This window comes from Neolamprologus multifasciatus, chromosome 7 (genome assembly GCF_963576455.1).
Source record: "Neolamprologus multifasciatus chromosome 7, fNeoMul1.2, whole genome shotgun sequence".
NCBI lineage: Eukaryota > Metazoa > Chordata > Actinopteri > Cichliformes > Cichlidae > Neolamprologus > Neolamprologus multifasciatus.
The window spans coordinates 14,310,276-14,338,070 of NC_140445.1; the positions used below are offsets into that span (position 1 = coordinate 14,310,276).

Sequence of the window (27,795 nt, forward strand, 5' to 3'; positions counted from 1 at the left end):
ATTTCTCCCACATTGGCTTCTTTTTACTGGCTCCCTGTTAAATTCAGAATTCAATTCTAAATCCTTCTGCTCACATACAGGTCTTGAATAATCAGGCCACGTCTTATCTTAAATCAGGCCACGTCTTATCTTAAACACCTTATAGTACCATATCACCCAAATAAAGCTCTTTGCTCTCAATTGTGGTTTCTCTGATAATTAAAAGAAGAATGGGAACTCTTTCCCTCAGCCCCTCCTTCTGTGGAACCAGCTCCCAGTTAGGATTCAGGAGACAGACGGCCTCTCTACTTTAAGATTAGGCTTAAAAGCTTCCTTTAGAGGAGTTGACTTTAACTCCTCTGTTAGCTGCGCTGCAATAGGCCTTAGGCTGCTGGGGGCTTCCCATGATGAGTGTTCTCTCTTGAGATGCTTTGTTATCAACCATTTGCTATGCCTTTAATGCAGCCACCATCAGTTGTGGTCTCTCTGTCTTCAGTTTAGCAGGAGAGATTCTGTAATCCTCCACTTTAGTCATTTTTTTGTGTGTGTGTTGTTGTTTTTTTCAGACCTTTGGTTGTTGCCAACTTGGCCACTTTATTCTGTCTTTTTAGAAAAGCAGATTGTTGATTTGACCACTCCTGAAGCTTTTGTTCCTCTCGTCACTAATATGGCATTATGTTGCATAAATATGCTTAATTGTGGACAAAATATAAAACATGTGTCACTGTCCAAATACTTATTACCCGACTCTATATAGATGTCCGTCTTTTATTTATTTTTAAGCCTACCAAGTAACTAATGTGATATTTTCCAACTCGTCGAATGAAGTGACAATAATGATTCTAAAATATTGGAATAGATTTATTATTTTTGTTCCCCTGTATGCGTTTGTACCTATTTCACTGATTTTGGAGCATATTCACTTAACACCTCTTAAAATGATTAATAGTTTACACCGGTAATTTGTGTCAGAAAAATTAAGAATTAAGTTCCGATCAGGACTGGTTGGCTTATTGGTCATTAAGAAATATCGACTGTATTTAAACTATCTTTATAACCAGTCTGTGTTCTCACCTGATACCTCCCGGTCATGAGCTGGTTCCTGGAGGGGGTGCACAGAGGCTGCACATAGTAGTTCTCCAGGCGGACTCCTCCGGCCGACAGCTTGTCCAGGTTTGGCGTCCTGATCTCGGAGCCGTGGTAGCCGATATCGTACCAGCCGAAGTCATCAGCCAGGATAAACACGACGTGAGGCTGCCGAGCCGCTAAAGTTTGAGCTAAATTTACTATGAAAGTCGATGCAATGATCCAGTAAACCGCCTTGCCATTACCTTCAGTCATCTTCTTATTTATCACCTCAATGGGACAGTTTTTTTTCCGTCAAAGTCAAACAGGAAGTCGGTACAGCCGTGTTTAGCTAACCAAGAAAGAGTAAAGTTGCACCAGCTGTTCATTAGTTATTGTAACTAATGAGGTGTCAGTGTAATGATTACACACATCAACGACGCACTACAGCTATCTTTCACTTCCCTGTTCCACAGATTAAAAACACTGCCGAGACTGCAGCAGCCAATCAGATGATCGAAAACATTGCAAAGCACGTGATGTATGGAAGCCCGACGCTATAAGCGACGCTATAAAAGCGCAATTAAATTAAATTAATGCACATGCAGCTTGTGGGGATAGGTTAATTGGATAATCCAAATTGCCACTAGGTGTGAATGTGAGTGCGAATGGTTGTCTGTCCCTGTGTGTTGGCCCTGCGACAGACTGGCGACCTGTCCAGGGTGTACCCCGCCTCTCGCCCATGCTCTCGCCCTATGACAGCTGGGATAGGCTCCAGTTAAATATTTAGAGAATTTTTTCTCTCTCTTTTTCTCTTTTATCATTATTCTTATTATTATGATTATTTTTTACTGCTATTTTCTTCTTAATATAACACCACACTGTCTACATGTTCATGTAAAGCCGAGGAGCACGAGCCAAAGAATTGCATTATGGGTAAATGTGGCTACACTGTTTCTCCGTACATGACCTTGAAACTACTGCTTAGTTGTAGCTAACCATGCAGCTAACATTACGCTAGTATTTGTCTCAGTCCAAAAATAGCAGGCGTTTACATGAAAGGATACAACATGCTTCTTAAATCATCAGGTCCTGGCAGCAGCTGCATGTCACAGGCTTTTTGGCAAGTTTACTTTTGGACCAAACTGCCTAGCTGTAACCACATGTTTTTAGCCTTTATGCTAACTTAAGTCAACCTCATTTTTGGAATCAAACAAAAGTTCCTCTTTCCTCCATTCCTTACCAACTAATAAGAGCTAACTTACATTTTCATACCACAACAGTTAACATTAAGAGCTACAATTATTTTTGGTAAAATCACTTTAAATTATGACTAAAATAAGATATTACATTACTACATATTGCATTACATTTGAAGATTATAAGTAATAAGTTGCTTTCTGTGTGACTTTATCAGCCTCTCACTTCATTATGAAGGGCTTTGGTCCACTCTTGTTTACAATGTTCTGATTTAAATGTAGCAGGAAACTAGATTCAGATGAAAGAGTTTCATGTTCAGCTTGTAACAGGCTTGTAATAATCAATATAACTGAGTAATGCACAGCAGTCTGGTTTTATGATGACACAGTGACATGAAATACCAGTGTGGATGAGCTTGTGAGTCTCTAGTGTGGTCCTCTCACTGAAAGTCTTTCCACACAACTCGCACATGAAGTCCTTTATACCTGCAAGCACGGTGACTCAAAAACAAGAACTGAGGGACAATGATGTGATTCTCTGTTAGGTGTGCTTGGTTTTTAGTTCTTTTTTTGCAGTATACATCTTTCATGTCTGTGACACACAAACACTTTATCTTACTGCAATAGAGACAAGTGAGAACAATCAAGACAATTAGGGTAAAGACAGTGTGGTGGGGCTAAACAGACAAAAAGAATTACAGCGACTGTATTTGAACGTGTGCATGGAAAAATACAAACACACAAGTTTGTGTAGAGAAAGATTTCTGACATTGCTTAAGACCTGTGTTTCTCTCTGTTGGTGGTCTCATCGTATCCTCACTATGCTGTTTCTTCCCTCCGTGTTCTAAGTAATTCCTGGTTCCTGGCTTACTTTGAGTTTTCCTATTTCTAGTTTTGAGTTGTTTTGTATTTATAGCAGTAATTTCCAACAATAAAGCTGCCTCTTTCAGTTACATTTACCGTGTGAGTCTTGTGTTTGGGTCCTGAACAATGAATACTGAGAACAGAAACACTCAGGTACAATCTGAGGGTACGACACGACACTGACACAAAGAAACACTGGGCTTAAATACACTGAGGAAGTCATCAAGGAATTAGAGACAGAAGGGGAACACAGCTGGGAGGAATGAGACCTAAGGAGACAGGGGGAGCGAAACGTTAGTGGGTCAGGTTAATTAGTAAGTCTAAATTTCCCACAGGTGTGAATGTGAGTGAGAATGGTTGTCTGTTCCTACGTGTTAGCTCTGCGACAGACTGGCGACCCCCTGGAAAAGGAAAAGCAGAAGAGAATGGATGGACATTTATTTGTATATATTAGTTGTTCCTGTCTGATAATTGTGACTTGTAAATAATTGTGTTTTCTAAGTGGTTTCTAAATATATTTCATATATTTTCTCTGTTCCACTTCACTGTAGAAATATATTAAATGTTGATCATTTGATTGTAGAACTACATACCCATTTTTTGTTTTGTTTTTCAAGTTTAAAATTTGTACTGCATTTGCATTATGTTTATTAACTAGCAGTAAATCAACCATTATTTAGCATTAGTTTATATCAGGTATAGGACTATAATTATCTATTAGAAGCTACTTTTTGGTGCTCATCTGTCACAAGGGGTCACCACAACATGTTCGAGTTGGCAGTTTTTACACTGGATGCCTCTCCTGACCCAACCCAGAAGGTATCAGTGTCTTTTCCTCAGATCAAACCCGGGGTCTTTCACTTGTTCAGATGCGTAAACCACTTCGCTATGGAGCTACTATTTAAAAATCTATTATTACTTATCATGATTTTATTTTACATGCTTCACTATGATGTACTTTTATTTTTATATACTTAAAAGTATGCAGTAAAACAATGTTAGTATACACGGCTGACTGTGTAAACTACTAAATGGAAGAGGGAAGGAGTGGGAACACCGTGAGTGCTTTAATTATCAATGTATATCCATTTAATTATACTTACAGAAAACACGTTTGGTTAAATCTTTGTACAGCTTTGCAAACACCGATCTTTTTTTAAGCACAAAAGTCAAGACTTATTTGGGCACTATTCAATCTGAAAATGAGCTCTTCTTCATAAGAGAGACAACAGTTGATGCGTAAACATTTGACAACCATTCATAAAATTACAAAAATGAAATTACTCTGTCAACAATGCAAGACACTGTGGTGCAGGAACACCCCAGTTTATAAGACTGTGCTGAGCTTTCGCACGCCTGTTTCAGACTTGTTCCTTGTAAGAAAACGGAATAAAGTTGACCTGAACTGGCCACAGACGTGAACACAAGCAACTCAGGATGTGAACCACCCTGACTCTTGTTCACAGCAAGATTGTTCTTCATTCACTGGTGGGAAACTGATGAGAGGACGGCCTGTGTTTATGCTTTGCTCTGAGCTTTCTTCTGCAGCCGGGTCCGCGTGGGCTCAGTGTGGATTAAGGGCTCTTGGATGACGTTGGCGGGGTACTTCTTCCCAAGCAGTTCCACCTCCACCTTCTGGCCCAAAGTGCTTAATTCCAGAGGTAGATAAGCGAATGCAAGGCTCTGCTGGCTGCTGTAGCTGTAGGCTCCAGAGGTTGTGTTGCCAACCACCTGAAGAGAAGGTCAAGGGACATCAGCGTCGTGTGAATGATTACCAAATCTCTAAACTAAATTGGAAATTAAGTTTTGATCTTCTGTTGTCGCTAACCTTGCCATTGTACCAGACAGTCTCGTTGCCTTCGGGGTCGATATCATCTGTGTTCACAGCAATGTAGGACAGCTTCCTTTTCAGGCCCTTGGCTTTGATCTCCTGGAGAGCTGCTTTGCCGATGAAGTCAGCAGGCTGCAGGACCACAGACACAAACGGTTAAAGAGGAAATGCATGACTGAAACTGGAATATGAATGCATGCAGGAAACAACGTTACCTTGTTTAGTTTAATAAAATAATCCAGTCCTGCCTCCAGAGGGTTAGTGTCACAGTTCATCTGTAAAGATCAATGATAAAAAAAAAATCATAAGTTGTACTTTATAAAGTAAAATTTTCACCAATATAATTGTGTCATTTGTTGTAAATTAAAAACAGTGAAATGCAACTTCACTTTATTAAGGCGGGTCTAATAAAAGGTGTTTGGAGTGTATATCACATACAGACTAGGTGAAAAAGATAAGAGAAGAAACATCTTCTCTCTCAAAAATTCAACTCTGTAAGATTCAGATTCTTTTCCAAAGTCACACAAAAACGTCTTTTTTTCATCTCCATTGTTTTGCAGATGTTCCTCTAATCCAGGGGTTTCAATCTTATGACCCAAGGCCCCAGTGAACAGTGAAATCCAGCCCTCATGATGGCTTTGCAAAGTGTGAAAACCCTAACCCTTCAAATGCAATGCTATTCCTGATTGGTCCACCGGGTGTCACACTCTCCTAATGACAGTATCAAGGCCAAAGTCTGATATTCTAATATAAACACTACAAGTTAGACTGTGAAGCATACGCTGCTGTTTATTTGAGGCCTCTTTTGAAAATATCTTTATCAGAAAAGGAAGAAATGGACACAGTTTGACACAGTTTGGGGTTTGGCGAGAAAAAATGGACCATAGTCCATAGTTTTTCACTGGGCTAAAAGGGAAGCTGTGTGTTTGGTGTTTTCATCGCTGATGAAATATAATATTAAAGGACCACTATGAGACAGACCATGGAGAAAAACCACAAGATTTGTGTTTTTTGAATCAGCCTGGCTGGTGATGCAGCACCCTCCTGACTTCAAAAAAAGACAGCTGTCGTCCAAAACATTATGAAAAGTCCAAAAAATGCATCCCTCCATTTGCAGCCTGTACTTTTCTCTTGAATTTTGTCACAACAAGTAGTTTGTTTGTGTTTTCCTCCCAGCCAAAGATCTGAATCCCCGACAGTTTGACAGCCTTCATACTGAAGAAAGCATCATGCGTGGCCTGCCTTACCACACCGAAGCCTCTTTAATTCACAGGAGAATTACAGGATGCAGAATGGCTGCAAGGACTTGCTTTTTTGCGATGCATATTTTATACCAGTTGAATACTTTCAAGAAACGTATTCAAAATTGTTATAAAAAGTTGCAATATGACACTCAAAGTTTCCTGCTGAAGCTGATTTTGTGGAAGCTATCAAGAGGTGACGTTTTCATTTCCTCTGTCTCCCTGTTACTGCGTAATATGCTGCTTCACATTTAAACAAGGACTTTTTTCCCCTTCTTCATGTATACATGTATGTACCTCAGCTCCCCAGCCTCTGAAGCCCTTCTCCAGTCGGAGCGAGGCCATGGCATAGGTGCCAAAATTGTCAATGCCCTCGTCTTTTCCTGCTTCCATCATGGCCAGGTACACAGCAGCCAAGTCCTTCTGGTCAGTGTACAGCTCCCAGCCAAGCTCACCTAGACGCAAAAACACTTACACTTAAGTGCATGTCAATGCTCAGCACTGAAAACTATGTCACTGAAAGGAAAAGACAAAAGAATGAGGGCAGTCATAAACTCTAAACTATGAGACTATGCACACTGTAAAAGATTCACAAAAATAAAAGAAAATATCCATAGACCGTGAACTGAGACCATGGAGTGTACATGTTTTATAAAAATAAAATGAAAATTAATGAAATAAAAATCTAGGCACATGAAACTTAAAGTAGTTGAAATAGTTGAAGAAAGATTTTGGTTTGGTTTCTGCATAATTTTGAATGAGTAAATTCAAATTTTTATTTAACATCTCACATTTTTCTTAAATTTTAACCCAATAACCATCATTTTGACTTATCATAATTTTACTACTACTACTACTACTACTACTACTACTAATAATAATAATAATAATAATAATAATAATGATAATAATTATAAAAATAATAAGTCCCCGTATTGAGTTTGCATTTAAAATCTCTTAATGAATATTTCAGAATTTTGCATTAGCAAGTCATAATATTTAATTGATGTCTAAACTTTGTTCGTAATAAGTCATAGTTTGCATTTTATTTTAAAAATTAGGCTAAAATTTGAGTTATTAAGTCAGAATTTTTGTTTTGGTATAGGTTTGTCTGAGTAATTCATAATATTGATTTTATATTTAATACTTGACATTGTTGTTTTTCCCCTGAAAGATAATAATGACTTATTATTTGACTTAGTATGTCATTATTTTATTAGAATCTTGCATTTTTGTCAAAGTAAGTGAAAAATGTTCACTCGGTATCTCATAATCCACGTGGAGTTTTCTTTTCTTGGGATAAATGAGCCTCCGTATTTTTTTATATTCACTAAACTGATGTTTTTGAATTGTCAGGGGATCACCTGTGCCTGTAGAAAATTCCACTCCTTTCACTATTTGAAATATTCGGTCTGGACCAGTATGGAGGAAGCACTGACCAACACTGCTGTTAGGCATGGCTAAAAATATATATTATTGTGCAAAGCTAGCGAGGGAGAGTTGCATTGCAAGATGCAATAAATAAACTGCCTTGCACTACCGGTGTAGGAGATCCTGATGGCACGGACAGGCTTGCCGGCAAGCTGGATGGACTTGCAGTGGAGAAACTTAAATCCAGCTTCACTCATATCCTCATTTGTCAGTTTCTGGAGAACTTTGCGAGAGTTTGGTCCGGCAATGCCCAGCACACCTATGTCTTCTGTCACATTTGTAATGTCAACGTCATATCCACCTTGTGCAACTTCAGTTTCTATCCACCTGTAGCAAGTGCAAATCCACAAGGCAAAGAGCCGTTAATACATTTATAGACTAGACAAATTTTATGGGCTTTGCAAATATGTGAATTACCACTAGATGTCGCTACACGGCATAAAAAAAACTTCATAGCCTTTTTTTAAACTGTGGTAGAGAGTTGATTACAGTGAAGGAATGAAAATAAATGGTTTACGATTCTGCCTCGTGATTGGAGGAGCTCGAGGGGCGTTGTGTTAACAGCTGCAGATAGGTTTTAAGTTTCTGCAGTACAAAACAGACAGCAAGCCAGCACAGCTTGACATGGGCACAGGACAGAGAGCAAAACAGTGTTTGCTTAACTGCTAACAGTATGAGCACTGTGCAGGGACTGAAATATTGAAATGTAGTCTAAATCAATATGTGTGTGGAGTTTTAGACATGCGGCACTGATTCACTTCTGCCACACTGCATAAAAATACTGCATGAAAACTCTTAGTATGATGCAGTACTTCATTTAAAGAGTTTAAGAGTTATTTTTATTTGATGAGCTAATTAGTTTACTCATTTTCAATATTAAATCACATCTTGGCAACTCACTTCAGTAACTGAGATTCATGGGTATTGGTGTATTTTGACCCAAAACAAACTGAAAGGAAAACGCAAACTTGGAAAAGAAAATCTGAAGTATCAGCCTTAAGACAGAGCTCTGTGTTTTTCTGTGCTTTGCAACAAAACTCCTTATTTCTCTAAGTAAGACTGTAATAAGGAACCCAGTCTGGAAAATCTATTGAGCCCAATTTCACTGAAACTGCATGAAGAGATAATGTTTTAAAATATTATTTTTAATTAAATGTTTATTTTTTATTTAAAGAAACTATTCAGGACAATTATTGCTGCTAAATTATCTACGGATGAATTTGACTGGGAGTTGGGAGTTTAAAGGGTTTGATCCATTTCACCTGAGGTCGTGCAGCTCCGAACCGGAACCTGTGACGAGCAGAAACCTTCCTGGTGCCAGCTGGGTGATGGTAACCTCAGCGTATACTTTCCCAGAGGGTGTCAGCATGTGGCTGATGTTGGTCATGCCCACCTGAAAACAGGTTATGGAGTTTGAGAAAGCTGTGTGGTCAGGACCGTTTGTGCACAGTGCACTGGATATGTGACCAACACAATCATCACTTTATGAGCTGAACAGTTTGCATTAGGTCTTCTACCTTGGGCATGGTGTTGGCAAAGAGGCGATCCAGAAGCTTGTGTGAGTCCTTCCCCTTTACTATGAACTTGCCAAAAGGTGTCAGGTCTATTACTCCAACCTTCTCCATCACCAGCTTGCACTCTCTTCCAACTGGTCCAAACCAGTTGGTGCGTTGGAAGCTGGGTCTGAGCACAACACAAAATCAGTTAAGTCTGTATTTTACTGACTAGTGATTTGCTTATTTTATTACTTTTTCTATCTGAAAGTTTCACTGTAAAAGGGCAGTGCACTGAGTGAATATTGTTCCAATGGGAATGAAATATAAACAAGACTAGAAGACAAAGAGAAAACACTGATAAAAGTTTTAAAGTTTTGCAGACATCCCAACACCTGTGCAGGCACTACATTCTGTAACATCAAAGAAAGCAACACTATCCATTGCTATTGCATGAAAAATGTTCAAAGCTTATGTTGGAGCAAATTCAACAATCTTTTTAAGCAGTTCTAGTTAGAATTGATACAAGCCAACACATTGCTGGCCCCAAGTCTGGATACATGCATCAAGAAGGGCATCCAATGGTAAATCATTGGCAGACCAAACCATAGTGGATGGATTGAGGCCCAGTTTAACAACAATCACATGCAGTGCTGTTGGCCAACAGGGTGCCGGTGGAAACTGTGCTACTGTTGGCTGAAGATAAAAGAGAAGGAAAGGGGGAAGGCATGTTTGGAGGCAGCGAAAGAGAAGGAGATGCAGTATGGCAGAGAGAGTAAATACTTTAAATGGAGGGACTATGACTGGTAAAAAGAGAGAGCTGACTGATATGATGGAGAAAGTGAAGACTGAGGACTATGGGGAAGGGAAGCAAGGCCAGAAGCATTGGAGGTGGATTCAAACTTTTCTAACATGGTGTAGATGGGAAGAGAAAAGGAGTAGGAATCATTTTGAAGGAAGATTATGTGAATAGGGTTGTAAAGGTGAAGAGAGTGCAAGACAGGATCATGCGTTTGAAACTAGAAATCAAAGGGGTAATGTTGAATGTGTTTATGCCCCAAAGGTTGGATAGTTGGAAGAGAAAGAGGAATTCTGGAGTAAGTTGGATTTAGTGGTAGAGTGTTCCCATGGAGGAGAGACTGACAAGAGATTCACTGGACATGTAGGTGCCAGGAACAGAGAGCATGAGGTCCTGGGTAGGTATGGCGTCAGGAAAGAAATGTGGAAGGGTAGTGGTTGAATGGATTCTGCAGAAAGGATGGAAATAGCTGCGGTGAATATGTTTCAAGAAGAGGGAAGAACATAGGGTGAAATATAAGAGCGGACACGGGTGGAGTTGAAGGTGCTCAGATTTTCATTGGGAGTGACCAGGATTGACAGCATTAGAAATGAATAGCAGGAAAGCTCAGCAAGTTGGAGACAAAGTTAGAAGGGAAAGGCTGAGATGGTCTTGACATGTGACATCTTTGACCTCCCTACTACACTCCACTGGATAAGTGTTAAAGAAAATGGATGGATGGAAGCATGGATGAAATCAGAGAAGTTTTCCAAAATGTTGTCCAAAGCAGAACCCCACCCCCCACAACTGATGATAACCTCATGCTGACACTAGAGAATAGGGGTGGGGGAAAAAATCGATACTGTGTAGTATCGTGATATTTTGTTTGCTAATAATGTATCGATACAGGAACAGCAGAAATCGATATTTTGTTACAAAAAAGGTTTTTGTGCTCTGACTTCAGAGCATGTTGATCCTTTTTCTGAGCAAGAATCCTGACATTCCTTCACTGTCCAAATGTGTTTAACTTTTTTTTTGGCAGCAATAAACATGACAGTTTACTTATTTTAATTTAAGACATGTTTTATTTTAATTAAGTTTAAAACTTTTTTTTATTTAATGTAAAATTATATTTTGTTTTAATTTACTTTCAAATTCTTCAGTTGCTGGATGGGCTGCATAGTTTTCATAAATTGCATAGTTCAGAATAGCTATAATTGTACCAGATGGTTGCGTTCAGTTAAGTTGGACTAGACTGTAATACAAACCGTTCAGTTTGTCAACAATAAAACTGACTGAGTGTGAGACTTTGATATTAGATAAAATGAATATTGATAAAGTTTACCTTTATGTACAGAATCTGAATATCGCAAAATATGTTAAAAAATTGCAATAATATCGTATCGTGCGTTAAGTATTGTGATAATATCGTATCGTGGGATGTATGGTGATTCCCACCTCTACTAGAGAACAGAGCCTGAGCAAAACAAACTCATACCACTACCAATATTCGGTCTTTTAAAAACTGAGTATTCCAATATACAGGCTGATATTTTTTCCATAACACTTCTCATGTGTAGTTATCCAGTACTCATTTACACTCAATTCAGATAAAGAGATAATGTTTTAAAAGACTCCCATGTTATAGCTGATCTGACTGCTCGGATCAAGTGGCTGATCGGTCAGGCTCTACATGAGATATCATGAGATTACCCAGAGTGCCTAGAAAAAATGTCTGTCCAACTAGTTGAGATATTCGGTCTGGCTAAAAATATACATGTTATTGTGCAAAACTGGCTAGCGGAAAGTTGCATTGCCACACACAATAAATGTTTTGCAAGATTATAACCGCAGCTTTTAGCTTCCATACAAACTAAAATAACTATGTCCCAGAAAGAGCCAAATATGCAACTGCCAAGAAGGCCAACTGGATATGTTTGAGGTTTGGACAACCCAAAGGCTCATCGACATGTGGGTTTGTAAAAGAGACTTGTGCATCTGCTGCATGTGTTCATGAACAGTAGCAGCTGTTCAGTTTCAGTGTGGAATTTAAATGGTCCTCTTGTGCTAATATCGTCAGAAAGCCTGTTAGATGACCTCGGGCGAACTTGTACCTGTACTACCTGAAAGAGCTTGAAGGGTGGTGGATGTGGTTCTGTAATGCACAGTGGATTCAAGTGGAAAAAATTAGCATTCAGATTTTCCATATCAAAAAGACACTGTTAGAAATTTACAGAGAAACCTTACTTGTATCCAATGTCGTCTCCAGGTTTGTAGAACCAGTGAGGTTGCTCCCAGCCAGCATGAAAGCCCATAGATCCTTTGTCTTTCAGCAGCTCATAAACACCGCTAGTTCGGCAGGTTGGTCGGCCAGCAAAACGCTCCTCCTTGGGGTAACCAACTGCAGTGACCAACAGCATGAGGAGGACACAGCAGGCTTTTAGTAACAATATAATAGAAGGCTCTGTTCCACAAATGCTGTGCAGCTGTCCCATGTTCTTCTTACCCACATTGTTGAAGCCATAGGATTCCCGAGCTTTGGCACACATGAAGGGGACATCAGTCCACTTGCCATAGCGGTTGGGGTCGCATTCGATCAGGTCGTATGGAGGTTCTCCGTTCGTGATCCATTCACTCAGGAAATTGCCTATGCCACCAGCATGAATAATACCATACCTGAACAAATATTAAATCAGAGCTTTAGGTACTATCGATTGGCTTTGATGGATTTCAAGAAAATAAAATAAAGCTTTTCAAAGAAAATCAAAGTCTTCTAGAGGTTTAAGTCACACTGCATCTAAAAATATGCGCATCACATTTGTAAGTTACATATAGTTAGGATGCAACTCCAACTGCATGTTGTAATGCTAGCCAAATCAACGACTCATACTACATCAGCTATTTTTTCTGTCTTTCACCTCTTAGCAGTATTTTAGCTAGATACGGTTCAGCAACACCTGACTAAACACACACCCAAAGCCAACCGCTGTCCAGTAGTTGCGAACTCCACAGTGTGGTCCAACCATAGGCAGGAGGTCAGGAGTGTATGTGATTGGTCCAGAAACAATGTTAATGATGTCAGCTTTCTTTAGTACAGGAACCATCTCCATGGCCTTTTCCACATGCTCCATTATCCTGTCCAAGTCAGACTCAAACAGCTCCTTTCCAAAACCTGCAGGCAGATAGAAACAGTCATGCACAGGAAGATGAAAACTTTGTAGAAATATTTAGATTGAAAAATCTCATGTGGCAGACAGACCTGGTGGTACTCCATCTCTCACCCAGGAGTCCTGTAAAACCATCTTTTCCATCTTCTCGTAGGGGCCAAACAGCAGGCCATCTCTTTCCTGACGCAGGTAATAAGACCCCTCCAGGTCCCTGATGACCGCCAGCTCCTTCTTCAGAGCCTTCACCTCCGGTATCGTTGCTGTCACAATGTACTGGTGATGCACTGGAATAGTAGGGTGTTCAAACCCAATCATCTTGCCAACCTCCCGGGCCCAGAAACCTGAAAACAAATTAGATGCAGTCAGTTCAGCTGAAGAGGTGAAGTCAGTTGGCTCGCTCTCGATCTCTAAATGCATCTTTGACAAATATTTGTTCAGAATTGTTTTCTCATGAAAACATAAATGTCAGTCAGTTAAAGGTGAAGGCTCAAGATTTCTAGCTTATCTTTGCATAAAGGGGAATTATGATGCTAGCAAACAACGGCCATTTCCAAAATGTAGCTTCTCATAAAAACGTACAGAAGCAGAGTGGTAACAATCATCTTACTCACAGCATGAAACTGGGCTTCTTATTTAAAGAAACATTTTTTAAAGGATGTTTTTCTTTTATTGTTTGATTCTTTATAAAACTACCAAACAGATTACAGAATGTTTAAAAGGTCTCTCTGTTGTCTCTGTGTTTTTAAAGTGAAACATCAATTTATTATCATTATCATGGCATGATCAGATTGTGGAAGAAATGTGATTTAAGTGACTTTGAATGGGGCATGGTTGTTACTGTCATACGGGCTGGTCTGAGTATCTTAGAAATGGCTGTTGTACTGGGATTTACCAACACAACCATCTTTAGGGTTTACAGACAATAATCCAGAAAAGAAAGAATATCTAGTGAGCGACAGTTCTTTGGGTGAAAATGTTCATGCCAAAGATGAAAGAAAAATGGCCAGAGTGCTTCAATCTGATAAGAAGGTAACAGCAAGTCAAATAACGATTTGTTACAACCAAGATATGCAGAGGAGCATCCCTGAATGCTCATCATGTCTAAACTTGAAGCACATGAGCTACAGCAGCAGGGGGAGTCTGGCTGCCACTTCTGTCAGCCAAGACCAGGAAACTACAACCAAAACTGGACAATAGAAGTGCTGCAACATTTGAAGGGTAAGATCCAAATTTTGCATAAACAACATGAAAACAAGGATGTATCCTGCTTTATATCAAACAATGGTTGATGCTAGCAGTGGTGTAATGGTTCCTGGAATATTTCCTTGGCACACATTTGGCACTTTGACACCAAATAAGCATTGTTTTAATGGCACAGTCTACCTGAGTATTGCCGCTGATCACGTCTATGCCGTCATGATCACATTTGTACCCATCTTCTGATAGCTGCTTTCAGCAGGATAACACACCAGGTCACAAGGCTGAAAGTCCATCTCTAACTGTTTTCTTGAACATGACAATGATTTCATTGTACTCCACAGTCACCAGATCTCAATCTAGTAGAACAGTGGGATGTGGTAATGTGGGAAATTCGTATAAAGGATGTGCAGCTGACAAATCTACACCAACTATGTGATGCTATAATGTGAGTACTGACCTCTGAGGTCAGTTTTTGAAAATATGCCACCAGCAGGTGGTCCAATCCAATACTGGCAAGGTGTGCTAGTACTGGTCCAAGCTGGATTTCTAATAACACTAACTGCTGGAGTATTTCATCACTTGCGTTAAGGGATTAGATTTCATAAAAATGTCATATCACAAGGGCAAACACACAGGTGTACACATAGATATGTGCAAGACAGACACACATAAGACCCGAAAATGAAGGCAAGAATAAATAAGACAGCACAGATTAGATAGATTCAATATAAACCACAAGGAACTAGTTTAAGAGCCCTATCGCTAATCTAATGTATAAGCATTACAGCATTAGAAGCAAAAAAAAGAAAAAGAAAATACAAGTCACAACTATAAAAATCACATGTTATGAGAAGACACCAGACATAAATCAGAAGTTACCCTCAGGGTTCAAAGCTCTACATTATTCACCAGAGCAGTTTTTTCCACATAGAGGGCACTTCAGTGTGTAGAAGGAATACTAAGCTTAATTTACAACATTACAACATTTTGGTTAAGTTGCTTACTTGAATGTGTTCACTTAGACTTTCCCCAACTCTTTCTCTTAAAAAAATAATTTGCATACACCTGAAGTACATCATAACCCGTTTTATAAATTAATAGCCACAAAACAAATATGCTGGGACATGTGAAAGCAACACAGATGTTCGGCATTTGCTGGGGCCCAGAGTGAGAAGCCAGAGAAAAACCTGTTGATCCCTGCTATCTTTAGCAAAGTGTTGTAACATACTCTTGTCAGCAACTCTTCACAAGAGTTTGTATTCAATCTATGTACTCGTATGTAAGTCTGCAGCATAATAACATTGCAGATTCTATTTACAGTTGGAGCTTCATATACACAACACTTTAAGAGTTACTGAGTTACCTAGTAAACATTGGTTGATGGATTATAGTTTATATAATTAGCTAAATGTAAAGGATAACATAATGCAAAACTGCCAAATCACACTTACTGCTTCCACAGGAATTCAGAGGGCAGGTAGCAGCAGGTGCTGCTAAAAATGCACTTAATTTATGGATCATTAGAAAGTGTGAACACCTGTATATAGTTTTGGCATTTTGCTGGTCTGGAAGATTCCGGGCTGTGTCAACACAAAGCCACAATTGCTGCAAAGTCAGATTGTACATTTTGGGGTGGCTGTGGCTCAGGAAGTAGAGCAGGTCCCTTACTAATTAGATGGTTGGTGGTTTGATGCCACTCTGTTCCAGTCTGCATGCAAAATATACTTGGTGAAGATACTAAGGTGCTCTCTGATGCATCCATCGCAGTATGAGTGTGTATGAATGTTAGATAGAAAGTACTTACATAGGAAAAGCACAGAAAAAGTGCTTGTGTGAATGATTGATTAAGGCAAGCTAAACAGAAGTGCTCTGAGTGCTCAGAGTAGATATAAGAACCAGCCCATTTACAATGTTCGCATAGACTGCAAAAGAAACCCCCCCATCAAAAGCTACATTTCAGACTGTACAGGGCTTGGTTAGCATTTTAAATTTGTCAAATTTTAAAATTAATGACAGTACAAAAAAAAAACAAAAAAAACCACTGAGCAGGTATCACTTGTTTGGAAGGGTTGCCAGAAGAAAGCCTCTTCTCTTCTCATATGAACAAACCACAAGACCTCTGCAACAATGTCCTTTGGACAGACAAAGTGTAGTCACAGCATAAACACCTCATAACAACTGTGGAGGTGGAGGGGTGATAATAATCTGAGCTTGTTTTGCAACCAAAGGACATGGGCACCTTGCAGTCCCTGAGTCGACCATGAATTCCTCTGCATATTGCAGTTTCTACAGGCAAACATGAGGCAATCTGTTCAACAACTAGTGCTTGGCTGAAATTTATGTCATACAACAAGACAGTGATCACAAGCACATAAGAAAATCTGCAACTGAATGACTGAAAAAGAAAATAATCAAGTTGTTGCAATGGCCCAATCAAAGTCAAGACTCCTGACTGAAAGGCTGTGGGCGGGGCCTTGAGTGAGTGGTGCAAAAACAAGTGCTCATAAACCTCAATGAACTAAAGCAAGGTTTTAACTTTGCTAAGGACGGATAAGGAAATGAAAGGGTGAGCTACAAGTTACTGATCTAATGCTAATAAATAGTTTTTAAGACTAACGATTAAGTAAGAGCTAAAAATGATAACTAGTGAAGTATTAGAAACTGTTTTTGTTAATAACAGATCAAAAGTTATGCAATGGTGCAAAAAAAAAATCACTGAAACAACAAATGAAATTCCAAGTAAATAGGACCAAACCAGCCTGTACACACATATTTTACATGATGAACAGACTCTAGTACTACAGACAGAAACATTGAGAAAACACTGAAGATAATCAAACGATCGCCTCGTATATTAGGTTCACATGGCAACCATGAGCTTTGGCTTCAACTGAGCCCTCTTTGGTAAGGAGGATGCTTTCAACTGTGAGATGTTTTCAACAAAGAGATGTTTGCTGTAGAAGCATAGAGTTTGAGAATGTAAAGGCGTTTTTTGCCACGCTATGTGAGACTGCCCATGAAGCAGAAGAAACTCAAGAACCACAAAAGAATTATATTAATCGAATGAATTTTAACTTTTTTTGTAAAACTTTGCCTTTTGTTAAAGCTAAACCACAAACCCAAGGTCCCTGCATGCAAGAAGGAGCAGCAGCACAGCAGTAGTGAAAGGCTTAGAACTGCATGTCAGGAGGAGGAGGATTACATGTGCTGCTGCTTCAAGATTGGATGAAATCTGACCTGTTGCCCTAAGTCGATTGGCTGTTACAGTGATGGCGAAATGCCAGCAAGGCCTCAACATAACTGGATTCAACCAGAGTAAAGAAAATATGAAAGGAATAAAATGTGATTTAAGTAGTAAATATGCTCTGCTGCTAAATATTTGCTATTTTAAGCTTCTTCACACCTTTGTGTGCTCTCCAAAACACATGAACAGACATAGATTTGTTTCTAGTTTGTTATTTTTAAACCATGCATATCTTTCAAATTCTTGTATTTTTTTTTGGCGGTGGTTGTAGTTTTTGGCGACTACAGTCGCTATTTCATTTGCCATTTGTTTCTAAGTTTGTGCATTACATCAAGAAAAAGGGTGACTAATGAAATGCATGACTCCACAGGGGAGCACAGACAGGAGAAAGAGAGTGGAGCACATTCTTGAACTTCTGCCAGAAAAACAGGCAACAGCAGCAAAGAGTCGTGGCCAACAAAATCCCCCAAGAACTGGTATGACCCGGTTCAGACAAAAAACTTTGTTTTCTAAACTTTTCAGCCAGTGGTCTGGGTGGGCAAAGGTCTCCTACCAGAGTATCTATAGATAGATAAGATGTTTTACTGTGCTCTGAAATCCGAGATCTATCCTTTTCCCACAAAAAAAGAAACAAATAAAACAAAAACTATTCTTCTTTTACCAACATACACACAAAGACTCTTGAGACAACGAAGTAAAATCTGGACTTGAACATATTCACATGTGAGTTGTGGACTGCACTTATTCCCTTGTACTTTTCCTTACATTTTCTGCATGGATATAGTGTTTACCATCTAAAATATCAGGATCACTGCTCCTATTATCCTTTGAACAAATGCGTATAGAGATTATGAATATTCACCTGCTGTGTTGACAATGCGGTTTGCCCGAATTGTTCCATGAGAGGTCTGCACGTCCCACTTGCCATCAGACGTTAGCTTGAGGCTTGTCACGGGGGCATTATTATAAATCTGGGCACCATACATACGAGCTCCAGCAGCCAGAGCCATAGTCAGAGAGTAAGGGTCGATGTGGCCGTCTCCTGGGGTGTAAAGACCTGCCAACACCTAAGATTAAACAGAAACCTTCACACAACAAATTCAAAATGGTGATTCAATAATAATAAACTTAATAATTAGCTGATCAAGCAGCTTATCATAAAGATATATTGCTAACAGTGAAATATGCTTGGATACTTAAAGCTTTCTATAACTACACATAATATCAACGACTCTAGCACTTAAGCAGACGCGGGTCAACAACATATCAACAGATGTCTCATTCTTTGGGTCATTTAACTTAAGAGGTTTGTAGGTTTTACCTTTCTAAGCTGATGTCATACCAAAAACCTAATATTAGATCAACTAATTATTCCCTTATCATAACTGTGTTTGGTAAATTTCAGGAGCGCTGGATCAGGTCAACTTTAAAGCCCAACTTTACAACACTCGTCGAGATGTTTAGCTTTGGATCTAATGCTAAACTGTGAACTTTGAACAGAGCCAAGAGCACAAAACCAGGAACATACAATGACATGTTTCAGCAATAAAATAATAATAAAAACATTTCTAAATGTATTTTAAACTTTAATAGCTCATCCATTTTTCAGCAAGATTTCTACTCATGTTTAAAGCTCAGATAAAGTAATAATTTTTACATATTTCTTGATTTGGATTACTCCCAACAGGCCTTCCCCAAGCCAGAGGTTGCTTCCTGTTAAAAGGGAGTTTTTCCTTCCCACTGTCACCAAGTGTTTGCTCACATGGGGTTCATCTTACTGTAGGGGTTTTCTCTCTATTGTAGAGTCTACAAGCCTAATTTAATCATTAAATATAGATATAGATATACAGATATAGATCAGGGATACATTTATACTGACATGATTATCTGAAATGTCTGAACTAGATGGAACTAGTTTGTTTACAAAACCATGCTACAAATAAAAGATGCAGAGAGTCATTTAGAAATGTCACATAGTTTGTGCCATTTGAGAGTCTAGCACTCCAGTGTTACAATACTCTCAGCACTTTTTAAAGCATGTACCAGAGCAGCATTACAACTAAGCAGACGCATGCATGGCCTTAAGTGGGGGAATGTTTATGGCAAGTATCTAACCAGTTCTTGAAATACATTGCTTGAAATCTGTTAAACAATGAGCTCATCAGTTTATCTTGTATTTTTAATATAACACCTCACAGAGGGTTATGAGAACCTTTTACTGTCTAAAAGCTGGTATTGGAATTGCCTGCAAAAATCCAGTATTGGTCGGAGTCTAAGTTAAACATCTCCTTGCTGTAGTTTCATAATGGAACAGGAAGCACACCAAGAACGCAAACGTCCGACAAGGCAGTTCACTGTCTGGGCAGTGTTTCCTTTTAAGGGAATAGCATTATATTTTATTTATATTTATTTTGTTTTCTTTCATCTTTTTAACGTGCTTTCAGAAGTTTGTAACACACTAAAAACCATGACCAATGTTTACTTTAATTACACAAACGGGAGAAGGTAATGGATAATAGGTACTGATTTGTAATCAACAGGGAATGAATATTATTACTTATACAATACAGAGCTTATTGTATAATATTATTATTATTTATAATTTTATGAAAGTTTGACCTTATTTGATGTTGAAGAAGAAGTCAGAAGTCCAAAGTAATGTGATATTTAGAATCCCCATATATCATTCTCTATATGCTGTCAATACAAACAACTGCAGTAAGGAAAAATGGCTTTAAATAGCTCTGCACAACATCTCTCTGACTTTCAGATTAATCTATTGACTTTTATAAAAGGTCAGAGGTCAAATGTGACATGATACTTAAAATCTTTATACAGTACTTTCTATATGTTGACAATACACAAGTTAAACGGTTATTTCTTGACCAACAGGTCATTACGCTGACCTTAATGACCTTGGTGGATGTAAGAAAAATTTTAAGGCACTTACTCTCCACCTCTATAGAGTTTTATCAAAATTCATTTAAAACTTTTCGAGCTGTTGCACTTATAGACAGTAAGCATGGCAAGCACATGTGCAAAAAACATCCTCCATAGCAGGGGTAATAATTAGTGAACAGTTAGCAGAGTGATATCTATCTTCTCTAACTCTTGTCAAGAAGTCAAGTATTTGACTTTAAAAGTTTTAGGTAATTGAATACCAAAACCACATCTGTCAAGGTTCAGATAAACACTGTACGTCTTCACAGTTTCTAATGTCTGTTTCAAGACAATAAAAAGATTGAGCAGGAACAAGTTTGAGAACAATCATACAGACCTTATCCATATTAAGCAGAGGGAAGAGTTCTTGGATTTTTTCTGGTCCCATGAGGTACTGTTCTGTCACATGCCAGTGTGTGCGGGTCATCTGGTACTTCATTTCATCCACTCGAATCGGTGTTGAAGCAATACGAATGCTGCCAGGCTGGTGCAAGCCCACTGCCTGCAGAGAAAGTCAATATAAAAGGTATACAAATATACAAATACAATTATGCTTGTAAAAGCTGTGAAAGCTAAGGAAAGTACCTCACCTGTCCAGTTTCAGCCTCCAGGGTCTCATATAATTTTATGCTGTCATGATGGATTTTCTTGAGGTTGATCCCTGGATGGTAGTATGTTGTCAAGCCAGCCTAAAATACAAACACACCATTAAGATAATTGGAAAATACACCCACCAAGGTACTGCTTTCACATATTCCAACTTAAAGCTGCAAGAACTGCTTTTTGGCCACTTGGGGGCAGCAAAAAAATAAATAAATCAATGAGCCAAAACACTAAAATATTCCTTAAAGCTGTGGGAGCTCTAAGGAGCATTATAGCAATATACATAATCTGAACCGCTAATATCGCTCTTCATTAAACATTAAAAAAAAGAAATCAGCTGTCAGCAATGTTGTGGGGATGGAGCTAGAATCTCTTAGGGTGGTGATGGAAAAGCAAATGTTATCCAGGATAAAGACAGTGTTGGATAATTTCTCCCACCCACTCCATGACGTGCTGGCTAGCCACACTGAAAAAAAGGCACTGGCCATCTCTTCGATTTATGTAAGCATCTTGTATGTATTTAACACAATTGCCTCATATTTTAAAGATAAATGTAACTATATAGTGTAAAAACTACATGATATGCAGGAAGGGTGTATTAAATTGTTCATATCATGTTCAGGCGAAGTAAGTCAATTAGATAGCAACGTTAAATCTCGTGAAACCACGCGTGATTTCATCTCGCGGGCTTTGGATCGTGGTTTAAAAAAGGCATCCATCTCAGTCAAGTCGAGCAGCCAACTCTAAGTTTTTGGTATGTCTTGATTCTTTGAATTAATATTTACCATATTTCAGCCAAATGTAGTTAAACGTCTAGAGTGTCGCCATGTAACATGCTAAAAAAGACCCGTTAGCTTATTTGCTGTTTTATCTGTTGTCAAAGAATTGGCGCTTTTTCATTTGAATTTGTCTTTGGCACAAGAGTCGTAATATCACATTAAACCTAATTATGAGGCACTCATAACATAATTTGGTTTTCTGTGTGAATAGATTTGCCAACTGACTCTTCAGTTACATTGTGTATTTACTGCACCGTGGTGTTAGTGAGATTTTGGACATTGAACAGCTTTAGCTAATATCATTAGCGGCATTATGCTAGCTTACATGCCTACCCCTCCTGCCCTCACCTGCTGTCCTTTTGTTTCTGTTTTTTTTTTGCTGCACATTGAGAGACGACCTCTATTCTGCATTTCACCAGAAGTCAGCTGATGGATTGTGGGTTCAAGGCGTTATGGTAAGAAAGTATATTCTATTTTCGCTTAAGGTTTCTGTAACTTAATTATAATAGGTTTTTTATAATTATTAGGTGCATGCATACACAAACAGACCACCCTATTAATACAACTGAGAAATCCAAAATCTGCCATAGGTTTAACTTATACCTGTATGTATTGTCAGAAAGGTGATTACTGGACTCACATTAATGCACACTTGAACTAAAAGGAGGTTGTAACTTGTGGGTTGTTGGGTTGCAAATCAGAAACAAACATCTTGGGATTTTTTTAATCCCATAAGATCTGGAAACACAGTTTTTATTCAACAAAACATTACTGATTAACCAAGCACAGTGCCTGCTGTTATTTCAAAAATAATTTTATGTCATTTCAGATAAAATGCAGCATTCCAGTGCATCCCAAACATGCCTTTACAGTCAAGGTTTCTGACGGAGCTGAGTTTCTCTCTGACAGTCTGCTGAAAGTGTTTGCAAAGTGATTGGGGGAACAGGGCACAAAGCCAAAGGATGTAGCTGCCATGATGACAGTAAGAACTTTAAAATTCTTTAACTACAAAGTGTATATGTATTGCATTAGGTCAGTAAAAGAATTTTATGCTGCATCCATTGAAACAGTCAACTATTACCTGTGAGTACTGATTCCACTGAAAGGATGCCATAATTTTCATCATGCATTTACTGGCCCACTGAGAAAAATGTATCTTTTTTTAAAAATATATGTTCTGGAAACTATATATCCATAAAGTTGATGTCAAACAGGAATTTTTGATATTGCTTTGTAGATGCTGGTGTTGCATGTTGACTGGTTTAAAAAGTCAAGAGTTTTTGTCTGGGATCATTTTCTTCTGTGCTACTGAAAAGTTCACAAATCTCTGTTTTCTTTGTTATAATACTTTAGGATGACATTAATGCTCAAAGAGAGTCCTTCATCAAAGTGCTCCGCATCTGTGTGAAAGACAATTGCAACATCTTGGTGCAGGAGTTCATGGTGAGTGTTTTATGAGTAGATTGTGGCTTTGCAACATTTAAAAATGCATTTAGTTATCCACTTGATCCTCATTGGACTGGTTAGGACCAGTAGTTCTCTTTAATAATTTGAAGTTCACATGAGGCCTGGTAGTGAACTCGGCCGCCAGCCCTTGAGGCCCCACCCCCACCCCTGTATTAGGGGTCACATCAGTGTGAAAAAACTTTAAATTTGTTATTCTAGTGAACAAAGGAAAATCCCACCAATATTTACATTAGCTTTTGTTTGAAAAAAAAAATGACCAACTGACCAACAGCTAACCAAATTGTGGGGCTGAAAGTCTAAATTCTAACATCTTCTGAGTGACATAACCTGGATTTCTGATGGGCCGGTGTCTAACAAAAACTAATGTAAAGCATTTGAAATTATTATGTTTTTCACTCTCTCTTAGAAACTCTGTTAGACCATGAATGGCAGCATGGCAGGCCACTCTTTGGCTATAGCTGTTTACTATGTAGCTTGCATTGGTTTAAATTACTCTAACATTAGAACTGGTCGATTCAAAAGAGATGAGTTTAAAAAAGAATCTTAAAAAAATGTTTTGTGTTTAACCAGGACTTGACTGAGGCCACTGCACAGATTGAGAAAACCACAATGAACATCTGTCTCCAGAGGATGCGCCAGGCAATGACTTTTCTGATGTTGGCATCATCATCAAGGGTATAGTAGTTCTTCAAGATCTGGATAACGTGACCTTTGCAGTAGCCATGCTGTTTGGACCTTTTTTATTCCTTCAATATGAGTTACCCATCACAACTCTGCTACACTTTTGAGGTGATTCAAAGGGTGGTAATGGAGTTTGATGCAACTCAGCTCTCAAGAAAAGCTCACAACTAAGACAAAACTGCTCCTGCAAGGAAAGCTCACTTGCATGCGAGGTGATCAGCTCTAGGCGAGAGGACATTTAAATCTCACACTTGTTCTGCTGCATTTTTGAAGCTCAATTCCAGGAACAGATCGCAGGGTTCATTTTTATATACTCTGCAACTGCCATGAGGATGAGTCGTTTTTTTTGTTGTTGTTTGTTTTTCCTTTTGCTCTGTACAAGTTCTCTGTTTGTCTGTTTGGCAGCATTTTTAAATTTCTCTTTGTATTTTTTCTTTCTTTTACTAGTGAAGAGATGTAGCGTGAACAGTTATACAGTCTAAATATCCCATATGGGTCGTGTGAAATGGTATTTTCAGTTGAAGTAAAGAACGTTGAATATTTCTAAGTGTGCTGTTTTGAACCAAGATGTCACAGTATGATCAGTGCTGTAATTTTTGACAGTCACTGTATCAATGTTATTTTTCAGTCTCTTGAATAAAGTTTTTGACCTGCAAGTGCTAATTTCTTTAGTTATTGGGGTAAAATGGGTAATGTTAATAGGAAGGTGTTTGCCAATTCAGTAACCTAATTTAATGTTAATGGAAACTAACATTACCTCAAATTGTTTAGTTATAATTCTTGTTTAACTGAATCTTGACGTCAGAGGCCTTAAATAGAATGTTTTGTATTGTCCTGTAACATTTTTAAAAGAAACAGTCTAATTTCTTTGTTGTGATTGATTCCAGAGAACACGGAAGAACTGACATTATTTAACTGTTGATTTATATAGATTCAGTGGAGGAGTAATGTCAGTTTAATTCTTTACCTACTGTCAATGCAGTGAAATTAGACATTTTGTTTTGAAAGGTTACTGGTGGATGCCAGCAACCATCTTGGAAGAGAACAATACAATCTGTTATAAGGCCTCCATTTGAAAATTGTGTATTTGATACTAGAATATAATAGCAAAATGTAATTTGAAGATAACATGTAGTATTTAAGTGACCAAGTAGTATTGGGTAAAAGTTATTGAATGGTGTTGGGATAAAGTGAAAAAATTGTGAAGGATTAAAATATTCCAAGAGCTCAAATTACTTCATCAAAACATGTATAAGTCACATTTTATCAACACAAATTGCACAGGTTTATTGAACATGAATAAATTGTGTTAATTTAACTCAATTGTTTAAGTTGCTGCCAAAGCAAAGCATCTGTGTGCAACAAATGTCCACCATTGAATTAAGTAAATCCAACAACATATTTTTTTCAGTGCACAGGTGCACGTTCAGTGAGAGATTGAGATTACCAAAATGCACCACTGAACGACACAGGAAATCATTCCTGCCTGTGGCCATCTCCCTGTACAACTCATCCACCTAATACACAGTATAGTGCTATAGCTACACCCTTTTTATATATTGTGCTATTTTTTACTTCTTGTATTGTCCATTTTTGTTATTGTTTGTACTGGAGCACTGTAACCAACATAATTTCCCCTAGGGATCAATAGAGTATTCAGATTCTGATTCAAATTCCATATATTGGTTGGCAATTATAAGTCTGCAGCTACCCTAATTCCTCACCCAGTGTCCACTGGGTCCCTGCTGTCGGATTATAATATTATTTTATGCCATGTTAGACCCCTAATTAAAGATTGTGAATTACTATGTAGTTTTAGTTTGCATTATTCTCCTGAATTAGAAGAAGGTGATAACTATTACATTTGTTAAACTGATTTGTATTACATTAGACTGCTGATTTATTGTGAATAAATGATATTGTTTTATGATGCATTATACTGCTGAGTTATAAGAAATACTGTTCCAGAGAGTCATCGCCTTATTTGTCCTATTAGAAGAGAACAGAGCATACTGCCCCATCTCAGCAGGAGCAGATAAACAGGGAGCCAAGGTCGTAGCTTAGGCGCTGTGTGAGAGAAAGAATGTGAATGTTTAGGCTTTTATGATTAGGTGGGGGCCACTAGAGGCTATAAGAGTTTGATCAAGGCTCCACCATTTTGAGATCTGATGCTGTCTGCTGTATGGTGTCCATCTCCCACGCGTGTGTTCATTAAATCATCGTTTGACTCAACCCGGCTGGACCAGTGTTGTTATTTTGGTTTTCCTCCTGCATCCATCCCCAATATTTGAATCCGTAACACTGCCCATCCAATGAGGCGAGTAAGTGAAGAGCAAGTTTCCCCTCTGACATGTGAAATGTCTATTAATAGTATAGGAGTGTTGCGTTTTTGTAAATGAATAACATGGAGTGTAAGGAGCAAGAGGATCAGGACCACAAGTACCTTGAAAACTTAACAGTTGCTCTCAATGGAAAGGGAGTAACAACTGGATGACAGCCACTTGCCAGTACTGGATCTAAACACTTTCACTGTCAAGGAAGAGCCAGACTTCAGTTTTCTAGCAGTATTAAAGGCTCAGTACCTTCAAATTATTCTGGAGACATGTTATGCTTATCATTACACCACATCACTGACCCAAGACCCCAAATTGAGTCATTTTATTATATTTTTCTTAAGTATTAAGCTAAGAAAGCTCATTCAGAGAATATAAAAATAAAGTCAATTTGAAAAAAAATAACAATTATTATTTCTCATTTTCCAAGCACAAATACCAAATATACCCTCTTTCCAGTCTCTTAATTTTGACCATTTGCTATTCTTCTCTGCAGAACTCCAACTGTCAGATTACAATTCAACTGAAGGAAAAAAGCCAAATGTAAAGATTTCTTTCAATAACTGATGTAAAATTCAAGTTTAATGGGAGCAGTGGTTTATTGACTTTGGGCTGTGGTCCTTTCAATGTTAATGAAGGTAATAATGGTCGCCAACCAACATGGAAGTGAAATGTGTGACCCTGGCCTTTCTCTGGCTTCACATTCAGGACCCTGCGGACCCCTGTAGGGTCTTTGGTCTCAGCACTTTTGTAAACTTACAGCATGCCAGGTAGATCCAGCTGTCAGCTCAGTCTTCTCAAGCAGCACCACATCCTTCATCCCAGCTTTGGCCAGGTGATAGGCCAAGCTGACGCCCACACACCCTCCACCAATGATGACAGTCTCTGCATTGTCCTTCCACCGCTTTCCCAAAACTGAAGATGCATCACTGCCAGGACAGGAAGCGATTTAACTGCAGGTAAAATAGCTATCGCCATGCAACATGCACAAGTTACAAAAGTAGCTTGATAATGATGTACTGAGGTCAGCAAGTTGAGACTTTAAGGTCAGATAAGACTAAAGTGTGTTAAGTCCAACAGTTTTGTGTGAAGCTTGCATATCGCGTTAAGTTTTGCTGCACAAATCGATCACTTTCATGGCATTTTTAAAGCCTCATTTGTAATCGTTACCCTGACCAAAACTGGCTGCATGAGACGAATCCTTAAAAATGAATCAAACTAAACTGTCTCACCTCTCCTCTGCTTGTTTTCTTGAGGTGCAGCTGATGGTTCTCAGAGGCTGCCCAGCGACGCCTCGACACGAGGCTAAATCTCTGCGCAACTGAACTTTGATGAGGTTTAGTATCCGAGCCATGACTGAGAACCAGTGCTGATGTTTAAAAAAACTACCAATGCACCACGAAGCATGACCACCCCCCCTCTCTCGGAGTCCCTGTACTGTCGGGTGCAGTTACAAATATCCCACTTTTGCACTGACAGCCGCTTTGGCACGCCCACAGT

General features: G+C 38.7%; 2 protein-coding genes and 1 long non-coding RNA gene across 6 annotated transcripts in view; 1 reads left to right on the top strand and 2 right to left on the bottom strand.

Annotated features, from left to right (window-relative positions):
• arsb (arylsulfatase B) overlaps positions 1 to 1,800 on the bottom strand; it is a 42,184-nt gene extending 40,384 nt beyond the window's left edge. For all 3 annotated transcript variants that reach the window (XR_014875493.1, XM_085169271.1, XM_085169270.1), the window contains exon 1: positions 1,054 to 1,800. Coding sequence is in view for 2 of the 3 variants with exons in the window: in XM_085169271.1 (XP_085025397.1) it covers positions 1,054 to 1,320 (267 nt within the window). In the remaining variant the exon portion in view is untranslated. The remainder of the gene's footprint in view (positions 1 to 1,053) is intronic.
• Positions 1,801 to 4,152: 2,352 nt separating this feature from the next.
• Positions 4,153 to 27,791, bottom strand: dmgdh (dimethylglycine dehydrogenase). The gene is made up of 16 exons (XM_085169269.1): positions 27,528 to 27,791; positions 27,056 to 27,224; positions 21,023 to 21,121; positions 20,770 to 20,934; positions 18,355 to 18,559; positions 13,141 to 13,389; positions 12,855 to 13,053; positions 12,388 to 12,557; positions 12,129 to 12,282; positions 9,128 to 9,293; positions 8,873 to 9,003; positions 7,720 to 7,937; positions 6,477 to 6,634; positions 5,154 to 5,213; positions 4,936 to 5,070; positions 4,153 to 4,838 (listed from the first exon to the last, which is right to left on the bottom strand). Exons 1-16 carry the CDS (start codon positions 27,647 to 27,649, stop codon positions 4,626 to 4,628), a joined length of 2,613 nt encoding a protein of 870 aa, XP_085025395.1. The 5' UTR covers positions 27,650 to 27,791; the 3' UTR covers positions 4,153 to 4,625.
• Positions 21,554 to 24,817, top strand: LOC146513953 (uncharacterized). Of its 2 annotated transcripts, XR_014875495.1 has the most exons (4): positions 21,554 to 22,269; positions 22,644 to 22,796; positions 23,168 to 23,257; positions 23,852 to 24,817. It is a non-coding gene; the product is annotated as an uncharacterized LOC146513953 (long non-coding RNA). The 2 variants fall into 2 exon arrangements; XR_014875494.1 differs by lacking the exon at positions 21,554 to 22,269 and having other exon boundaries at positions 22,302 to 22,796.
• Positions 27,792 to 27,795: the final 4 nt, after the last annotated feature.